General features: G+C 41.0%; 2 protein-coding genes across 2 annotated transcripts in view; both read right to left on the bottom strand.

The window, feature by feature from the left end:
• The window catches only part of rbfox1 (RNA binding fox-1 homolog 1), a 315,653-nt gene extending 313,699 nt beyond the window's left edge, over nt 1-1,954 (bottom strand). Inside the window, exon 1 of the mRNA XM_020608189.1 lies at nt 1,736-1,954. The gene's annotated coding sequence lies outside the window, so the exon portion shown is untranslated. The remainder of the gene's footprint in view (nt 1-1,735) is intronic.
• A 3,316-nt stretch (nt 1,955-5,270) lies between these two features.
• The window catches only part of hao1 (hydroxyacid oxidase (glycolate oxidase) 1), a 6,516-nt gene continuing 1,524 nt past the window's right edge, over nt 5,271-10,262 (bottom strand). The window contains exons 2-8 of the mRNA XM_020608337.1: nt 9,527-9,678; nt 8,397-8,667; nt 8,116-8,288; nt 7,601-7,692; nt 6,560-6,718; nt 5,880-5,949; nt 5,271-5,694 (exon numbers count right to left, since the gene is read on the bottom strand). Coding sequence (XP_020463993.1) covers nt 5,627-5,694; nt 5,880-5,949; nt 6,560-6,718; nt 7,601-7,692; nt 8,116-8,288; nt 8,397-8,667; nt 9,527-9,678 — 985 coding nt within the window. The 3' untranslated portion in view covers nt 5,271-5,626. The remainder of the gene's footprint in view (nt 5,695-5,879; nt 5,950-6,559; nt 6,719-7,600; nt 7,693-8,115; nt 8,289-8,396; nt 8,668-9,526; nt 9,679-10,262) is intronic.

Here is a 10,262-nt window from a genome sequence, read left to right as displayed (position 1 = left end):
GATTTCCGGGGGTGAGCCACGGAGGCCGGCTGGGAGGACCGCCCATTGCGCACGGCCTTAACAACAACATTAAGGCGGAACTAAGTACCCAAAGCGAGCCCCCTAACCTCCGCGAGTTCCTCCCGTCGCTGCAGGCTTGTTGTTGCTGAAGGCTGAGGAGGAACTGAGCAACTTGGAATCTCATTTGTTGTAGATGTGTTGCTGCAGAGCTGAGCTGAGTATAAGGTCACAGTTCGTCAGAAAATGTGCCCCCAGTTTTTCACTTCAGCAGCCAGCTCACAGGACTTCATGGCTATGTCCGGGGGTTGGCCGGTTGAAGCACAGACTGCCTCATTATCTCTTACAGACAGACCGACACATGACACACACACACACACACACACACACACACACACACACACACACAGTGCTCGGAAGACAAAAAGGAAAACATCACATAGTGTTGTAGTAGATGTAATGACAATCAATAGAAAACACAATGTTTTACTGTGCTCATTTATTACTGTCTGAACATTTGCACCTTTTCAGTTGTTTAAAATCCAGTTTACAAAACTCAGGTTATAAGGATAATAGAACGTTTATTCAACCATTTGTTTAATAAATAAAGTTTTTTTGTGCCTACTCGTTTCTTTAATATCTTATTTTGCACAGTGCCGTATTTATGTTGTATTTTTAAGTTAATGTCACTTGTTTACACTTTTTATTTTGGGAGTATTAATAGGTACTTTATGTAAGCTATTTATATTGTATTTCATATGTTCAGTTCATTTTTTTGTATTTGTTTCTTTAATTCTTTCTAAGTATTTTGAATGTGCAATTGCTTTATTTAAATAAAAGAATGTCCAAGACAAAGCTATTATGTTTCTTATGAGTATATACACTAGTAGTGGAATTTACTGCGATGCAACGGGGCGCCACCTGAAATCTTGCCTAGGGCGCCAAATTGGTTAGGGCCGGGCCTGCTGTTAAGTTCATTGATGTGTTCATGCAGTGGCCCATGTTCCTTTGGATGACTTTTGTATTTTGTTCAACAGTCTGTATGATTGGGTTTGCTAAGCAACAGTGCTATCTTGCGGTGCTGCAGGGCAACAATTTGTCAGTTTGTAATATTGTTATGTGAGACGCCATCCAAAGGGTTTCATTGCATAAAGCAGCAGTGCGCTAAGTGTAGCCTGCTCGTTTGAAAATACTGCGATTCATTGGCATTGTAAGATTCCCCCCACCCCGAATTACCTTTTGACCCCCAATTTAATCTGTCCTGGCACCAACTCTGATTAAGGGTCACCAGATACCAATCATTTGAAATCTACAGCAAGTACTCACATCTTCAGCACTTGTACCAAACAGGAAATTTACCTCAAGTATGCAGGAGAGACAGATGACAAAAGTTTTACTAATTATGCAGCCAAAATAATCTAGGTGGGTTATTACAGAAACACCTGAGAGGTAAAGTCAGCTCCCCTCATGACAGATACTACCACAGAGGAATATATGACTTCACTTTAACCAGATACACACAAAAAAACAACAACACAAATCCTGGACCACACGTGGAGTCCTCCTTGCTTTCCCCAGCAGCCCTCCTTCAACCATAATTTACTCTAGCTCATCTAAAACACATTCCATCAGTGTGAGGACGCACACCGCCAGTCAGCGACGCTGATGCGTTTACAAAGTAACGTTTCGTTTTTCAAGTGGCGGAGACCATGCAGTTTGAAAGGAGAAAGCACCTCACCTTCCTATTTCATCGCAGTGAGTAGGTTCAGACTTGCAAAGCAGTGGATGAATTTGAGAGCAGCAGCAGAACCACGGGAGCCCCGCAGGTATTCTTCCCGGCTCGCCGCGTCGCTCACCTGGCTGCGCACTGCTGGACGCGCCGCACTGACAGCTGCTAAGACCCGCTCTCTCTCCCTATTTTCTCAGTCACTGCTCCCAGCACCAGAGGCGACCGTGAAGCTCTTCACACTGAGCCCCACAGACCGGAAACTGTGAGACACCGTCTTCAAAATAAACACGAGGTTTAAGTATATGCTACTGTTTGTATGGGCAGGGATCCGGCACCTCATTTACATATGAAACAAACCGAATATATGATCTGGCTGATATACTAGTCTTGATTAATGTTGATGAGTGCGTTATCCACTATTTGATATTCACTGGAGTAGGTCATTCACTCCTCTGATCGTTGACTTGTTTGTAGTTTGTGGTGAAAACAGGGAAATAGGGATTAGGACTTAGAAGCTTAATATTAAAAATGTTTCATTTCAATTTGGCTGTGTTTTAAGGTATTAATTTCACCAAAATGACTGAGATGACTGCGTTGGGACAGAAACAACTAACTGTACAGAATAAGTGACTTTCTGTATTTAAGAAAAAAACAAATGTGGAGTAAGGGTGAAGTTCAGGTTACATTTTTTTGTAGCCAAAATATTTTCATGAGAATAATCTTTGCAACATTTAATGATCGTGAACAAGCTGAGAAGTTGGTACAGACTAATCATTCATGCACAGTAATAGCATTTGATAAGTTCTTGTATGTTTAGTTTGTCCACAATAGATCTAAAGCAATTTGGCATATTATTCTAAAAAGAGAATGAGTAAAAGAAACAAAGTCAGACCCTTAATCCTCACAATCAGAGAGCACATACAATACAGTAGATTGAGTATGTCCACTGGAGGGCAGCACAGTTTCACACATTATTAATTCTGTACTATGACACAAAGCCTAGTGAAGGGAAATGCTCATGCAGTAATATACAATCCTTGCAATTGTTACCTGTGTAAATACTTTGTAAGTTTTACAGATACACAGGGAAAATATCTAAATACTGCCTAACACTTTTTAAATGCTCATTTAATTTAGAACTCGAAGGTTCATTATTGACCATGGAGATAGTGGTTCACCTAACTCTCTGCTGAATTATTATGTTGATCACCCGAACATCATTTTGTCCATCAGTTTGGTTTGGTTATCTGCCATCAGTGCCAGTCGGCAGACAGCGCTTTGCTGAGGGCCCCCTGTTGCTTGGATCTTTTTCAGAATGGGGGGGGGGGGGGTGCGCATAAATCACAGCAAATGTGAAATCATCTCTTTAGCACATATTTCTTCATTAGCAAACACCAGACCTGAGCATAACAAGCCAGTGGAAGGTAAACAAAGTTGAGAGCTCACACAAGATCTTGCGGAGGCGCACTCGACTCTGACTCGTGGTAACTTTAGGAAATTATTATTTTGTCATGAAAAACCATGTCACCCAGTCCATCAGTGTTTCCCTGTTGTGTTTTTGAACAACAGTTGAGGTCGATTGCTCAGACGAACAAACTAATACAGGACTGAGAGCCGACAGACATTAACCATGAGTAGAGGCAACTCATTGGTTTTAGTCTGTGTAAGGAGACTGCTGAAAATATTAATAAGGGTGTGACAATACACTTACTGTACTGAATGCTCCCTCTTTCTCTGCTTCTGTTTGAGTCTCTGTTTTAACCATCCTCTCTGGTTTATGTCTGTCTCTCTCTGACTGTCTTTATCTCCATCTGCCTTTATTACTCTACCTCTCTCACTTTTTCTTTATAGCTGTTTTGTCTTTCTCTGTCCCAGTCTCAGCTGTGTGACTTGTATTTATTATATTGTATTATGTACTGTTGCAGCCCAACCCCAGATGTTTCCCTTTGTGTCATTTTATCACAGGTGGACAGACCCTTTACTTCTGTTTCTGCAAGTCCAACCAGCAGATCCACAACAATAGTGTGCAGCTGGGTAGGTAGCAGCATCGGTCGGTGTTCACCCATCTCACACATCTAACATTTTTATTTTAACACCCACCTATTCGGGATGCTTTTAAGAAGAGCATCAAAAGCTGAGGAGATTTGACATGTCGCCTAGTATCCTTTGCAACTTCTACAGCTGCATCATTGAGAGCATCTTGACCAGCTGCATCACTGTCTGGTACGGCAGCACTACTGCTATGGACCACAAGCGCCTGCAGAGAGTGGTAAAGACTGTGGAGAAGATCACCAGGACTCCACGGAGTCAAACCACCAACTTGCTGGTCAGAAGACGACTGCCCTACCTTGTAAGCCACAGCCACTCCCAGCTGAGGAGTTTATTACCAGGAAATGTGTCATGTACTGTTTACATTCTGTTTGCACATGCATAATTGCACATTGACTGTTGACTACTGCACATGCTGCTCCCATGCAGCATACATTCTCTTATTATATTCTTATATATTTTTTATTATATTGCTGCATTTGCTGCTTAAAGTGCCTTAGATTTTGTGTTACTTATTTATCTACTTTATATTTCACGTGTATTTTGTGGCATTCATGTGGACGGCAAAGTAAGAATTTCATTGTACAGGGAAACACGTTTCCTAACTGTGCATATGATAAATAAACGCATTGACCTTGAAAAGCTAATGAGCTACATCAGCCAGCCTCCTTAATTCCTCATTTCCTTTCTTCATCTTCTGTTTTTCACTGTTCATTTATTTTACATCATTGGATCCAACCTGAAAGAGACCAATGAAAAACCTTCAAAACAGAAACCCAATCCAAGGGCGGGCCTGCCATCAACCTGTGAAGACCTCTCACTCCAACATTCCCCTTTCTCTGTTACTCATCTTATTATTGTTCCTATTACTCTTTACTTTATTACTTTAGTGTGGTTTCACTTCAGGGGCTGTGGGTTTCTCCCAGAGTCAAAACAAGTGAAGATTATGTGAAGTTATATTTGCAATAATAACAATGGTGATAAAGATGCACAAATAAATCATGAAAAGTGAATAACATTTTTTGAAATGAATGAAATCTCTGGATATGCACTTTCATTTAAAAGTGATTTGTGTACTACAGACTGTGTTCAGGCTACTTAGATTAACTGGTGATGCCACAGTACGAGGCTGGGTTTTACGGACACCAAAACAGCCTGTGTGTGCTCATGTTCCAAGCACTGTGGTACATGTGCACTCTGGGCTTTTTGTTGTGCAGACAAGGCCAGTTCATAGTTTTTGCATCTGCATGTCCAAATTAAACTTGTTTTTAACATAAAATTCTTGATGTTATGCCAGTGCCAAATGAATCTTGATGTAGCCACATACAGTAAACAGATATTAACTGTCATATATCTCACACTGCAGATCCATCTCCAGGCCATTTTTAAATTCATGAATAATTTAAGTTACATTTTACAACTGTAAGAAATTTTGCATGGTCTTTTCCCATAATGTACTCAATAGATCTTTTATCTGATCTTCTCTTACTGCTACATCTTTCCAGTGTGGCATCCCCAGTTTTAAAGTCTCTCAAGATAGTTTCTCTGACATATCAAAGTTTTTCTAAAGCCACACAGGACATTAAACAATCATTTTCAAATGCTGAGTAGAAATAGTAGTAATCATGGGGAACTTGCCACTTTATCAACTTGCTTCAAGACACTGACTGGTCTTATACCTCAGTCTTACATAAAATTTGATGACATGCTATTGTCAGTAGAACCAGGTATTGTAGCATTACATTAAAAAAACAAGTCTGTATAAAAATAGCACATTAATTTGACAAATGAATGTCTTCAGTAATTCATCAAGAATGTATTGTCATGTGAGTCCTGCCACAGATTCTTTGCTCACATCCTGGAGGTGAACTCCACTCGTCTGACCAGGGACCTGCTCACCTCGGATACAGAACGACAACCTACACACACACACAAACACACACACACACACAGGTCTGAAAATATGGCAGATAGTTGGGTAGCCTATTTCCAGATGTAGATGAGAGCAGTGGATGAGAGCAGTAATTTCAAACACACTGCAGTGTTCCTGTGTAGATGTGTGTGTGTGTGTGTGTGTGTGTGTGTGTGTGTGTGGGTGTATTACCTGACAGTGCCATCGCCAGTCGCAGTTCCTCTTTCAGAAGTTCCAGAAGCTCAATAACTCCCTGTTCACCCTGGACACACACACACACACACACACACACACAGAGTGGTGAAGTACACAGATCTTTTACTGAAGTAAACCATAACGTAAAAATACTTGGTCCTGCAATCAAAATGTTACTTATGTAAAAGTATAAGAGTAAGTATTATCATCAAAGATATACTTGAAGTACCAAAGGTAAAGGTACTCATTATGCCAGAATGACACATTTCACAGCAGTGTATATAATATCACAATATACTGTAATTATTGATTCATTACTGTATACATCATATTTGATGCAGCAGCTGGTAAAGGTGGACCTAATGTTAACTGCATTATATCCTTATAATTTGAAGAACTTTACCTACTGCTAGGTAGCTTGTGAATTTCTCTCCAGGGATCAATAAAGTCTTATGATTATTTTTGTTATTAATCTGATTCTGAAAAATAACTGCAGTTATCAAATAAATGTAATGGAATCAAAGTACAATATTTGTCTCTAAAATGCAGTGATGTCAAGGTATGAAGCAAGGAAACAACTCAAATCAAGCCAACAATTTCCACCAATTCTGGGTTGGGACTCTTAGACCCCCTCATGATTAAAGCTACTGAAACTGTTGGTGAGTGTGATCCTTTACCTGACAGGCGAGGCCCCACAGCACTGGTCTGCCAATGAAAACAGCCTTTGCTCCTAGAGCTAAGGCCTTCAGGACATCTGTTCCTCGCCTTACTCCTCCATCCATGTAGACATCACAGCGACCCTGCACTGCCTGCACCACCTCCTCCAACACATCCAGCTACACACACACACACAAACACTTACTTTATTGGTCACAGATATTGCCCAGATTATATGAAAAGCTAAACAAAACAAAAAAGAAACCACTGCACAAGAAAGGCTTATTAATTAGAGAGCTGACACTAAGCAATCTGAGGATACTGAGGTACAGTTTACAATGTTAACACAGGAAGAAGCTTTCTGCAGCTGTCTGCACAGGCCAGGAAATTTGCATCTCATAATAAAACCATGGGATTGTTGCTTGGATTTTCTCTGCAAAAAATAAAAATTTTGTTGGAATAAACACTATAAAATGGGACCAGAATCAAATGTCTCACATATAACTGACTAACTGAAAAAAGTGGATTGAACAAGTGGTTCTTTCTAACAACAAAACATTTTATCAGCACTAGCAGTGCCAGGGCAGCAGGATACCAGGAATCAGTGCACTTGGGACTAAGTGTCACATGAGGGGTTTTCTTCATTATAGGAACCTACTGAAACGTGTCGCACCAAGTAACGCTCAACACAGTTTCTGCGTTTGTTTCCACTACACTCGGCCCCTTTAGAGGTGTGCTCCAGGAACTAAATTCCAGTACCCCTCAGGAGGTAGTACTAAAATCAAGTACTGGAAATGTAAGGGGGGGAGGGAGCAGAGCAGTTGCCCGTGATTGGTTAAATGTCTGCACCATGTGTAAACACACAGCTAACTGCATGTGTGAGAGAGGAGCAGCCCCTCCCTCCTCTAAACAAAGACATAAAAAATGCCATATTGTTATGCTATGTGTACTGTATTCATACAATATAATGTTTGATTTTGTGAACAAAGCTCCACCACATCAGAGATGGGCAACACTTTCAGACTCATGATATTTCAGAAAAGGACAATTCACACACAGACCGTGGCTGGAACCCCATCCAGCTGTCGAGCTCCGTGATTGGACACCAAGATGCCGTTGACGCCATAGTTCACAGCCTGGACAGCATCCTCACCTGACCACAAACACAGACACACACTGCCCAACAAGTTCATCTTGAACCAGACAAAGTCAGGCACAGTTATATCATAGTTGCTAAAGGATTTATTTATAGGTTAAAAACAAGTTATTGACTGTTTCAGGTAGAATTTAAGTATTAAACACTGTCTGCTGGTAGCTTGCTTTGATTTCTTTTGTAATAATTTATAGGTTCAAGACTAGGGCAATGTGGGCTACAAGTAAGGCCCCACATGGGCCCCTTTTCAAATGTGTGTTAAGACTTGGAAAGTTTTTAAGCTTTTTGTAAAATTCCAGGGAGGCAAATATCAACAACTACACAACAGTGACACTGATGTTTATCATTTTCTTTGACCTACTCTGTATGACTGCAACTGTTTCTGGGTTATCTGTGTGTGTGTGTGGGTGTGGGTGTGTATACCATTCAGTATTCCTTTCACAATCACAGGTAGGCGTGTGTGTTGTTTCAGCCATGCGATGTCATCCCAGCAGAGAGTGGGGTCTATTGCTTTTGCAACATACACAGCCAAACCACTGTCATTGCCATAGTTTCCCTCCGCAAAAGCCAAGGAAGCTGTTGAGAAGTTAGACAAGCTACACACACACACACACACACACACAGAGATATACAGTGGACAGTTAGAGTTGTATGTCACCATACACTCTGTGGTCTCCATGGCTGAATATGAATGTGGTTCCTACCTCAGGTGTGGGGGCAGTTTAAAGCGGTTGCGCATGTCATCCCACCTCCTCCCCAGGTATGGTGTATCCACAGTAACAAAGATAGCCTTGTAGCCCACTTCCTCTGCACGGCGTACCAACGACAGTGTGAGCTCTCGGTCTTTATAGATGTAAAGCTGCAGCCACAAGACACCCCCAGCGCCCAGTGATGCTGTCATGGCTGACATCACTTCCTCTATAGTGGAGGTGGCCCAGGAGCTCAGCATCATCCCTGTTCCCACTGCTGCACATGCTGGGTACACACATAATACTACTTGTGTTAACGGGTGTTGATCTTGCCCTGACTGTGGGAAGAACTTTGCAAATGTGAACTGTCTGTAACTAAGGGTATGCAACTGTGTTGTACATTCTCAAGTTTCATTCTGTATTATGGTAACCTTTCAATTTTCAACCTTCTTCCTATACTATTCTGTATTGTCCTGTTCCCAAGCATCATTCTCTCATGTTCCAGTCTATATTCAGTTCATTTCAATATTATTCTAGTCTATATTATCATACATGTATGCATGGTCCCTCACTCACTCGCCCACATCGGTACGTCTGTTGATCTCTCTCCTCCTTATGCTCTCACTCATGTCATATGACACACACTGAGCTAACAAGGGACTCAGCCTACTGTTGAAGTAGACTTACTGTAAATGAATTAACTTAATTTGTCAATTTCAGACCTTAACTCTAAAACCAGTGACACAGTTCTCAGGCATCAAGTGGCCTTATTGTTCAGGTGTTTTCAGTGCAACTGCAACACCCACAGTTGGACTCCTGTCTGGGGAACCTTTGTCACACTTCTTTCCCGCCGCCCTTGGTTTCTGTTTCTTTCTAGACTGTCAACTAATAATAAAAATATAATCTAGAAATCCCTCCTAAGTCATAAATACTGTATGTTTTTTACATTAGTGTTGTTCACTGTGATGTTTGAGCCTCTCTGTGCAGAATGAAGTAGTTTGTTTGTTTCATCTGGTGATGATAAAAGCTTCGCTCACCTCCACAATCTACATTTTACACAGGTGGGAGGTGAAACCCATAGCGTCCAGTGCATATTGTACACAAATTTGTCTATACTCCCAAGTTCATACATTGTGTGTGTTTACCTCTTGCTGTAGCTGTTTCTCCCTCAGGATGAGCAATCCTCTGCATTGCTGTGGCTGCAACACAGACAGGCATGCTGAGCTTCTGGCCCAGCACAGACACACGCAGATCCACTGCGGACACATCCCTCAACACCCGAGGAACAAGATACCACCTGCACATGCATGCACACACACACGCACACGCAAATACATATGGTACATGCCATTTAATTTTACTGTGCATAAACTGTAAAACAAAGCAAAAATACAAATGGGCACAACTGAAAACAAAGCACCCTTATTGCACTCCATTATCAGTCAATCAGTGGGATCGTGTTATTTATATAGTGCAGCTGGTAACAGGAACAAACATGAACAGAAAAAACAATTTTAGACTAATGCACATGAGAAATAAAACAATTAAATAAAGAATATATGTAAAGCAATTTAAAAAATAACTATAAAACAATAAAAAAAACATAAAAGAAATAAAACAAATACAAGATGATTAGAAAAAATGTAAGATGGAACAAAACATTTTAAAACCTGAATACAAAACAAAAACTTTGCACTAGATTACAGGTAGTGAGGGTATAAAGTGCAGTTGCCAAAAGGTGTAAGGGATTGTCAGTGATTGCCAATGATCAGTACATCAGCAAAACTGATGGCAGGGGAGATGAGAGGCGTAACACTGACAAAACATTGTGTATTTACAGTTCTTCAGAGAAGCACACATCTCACACCATGCAGATGCATG

Source organism: Monopterus albus, unplaced genomic scaffold (genome assembly GCF_001952655.1).
Source record: "Monopterus albus unplaced genomic scaffold, M_albus_1.0 scaffold92.1, whole genome shotgun sequence".
Lineage (NCBI taxonomy): Eukaryota > Metazoa > Chordata > Actinopteri > Synbranchiformes > Synbranchidae > Monopterus > Monopterus albus.
This window is presented reverse-complemented; position numbering and strand designations above follow the sequence as displayed.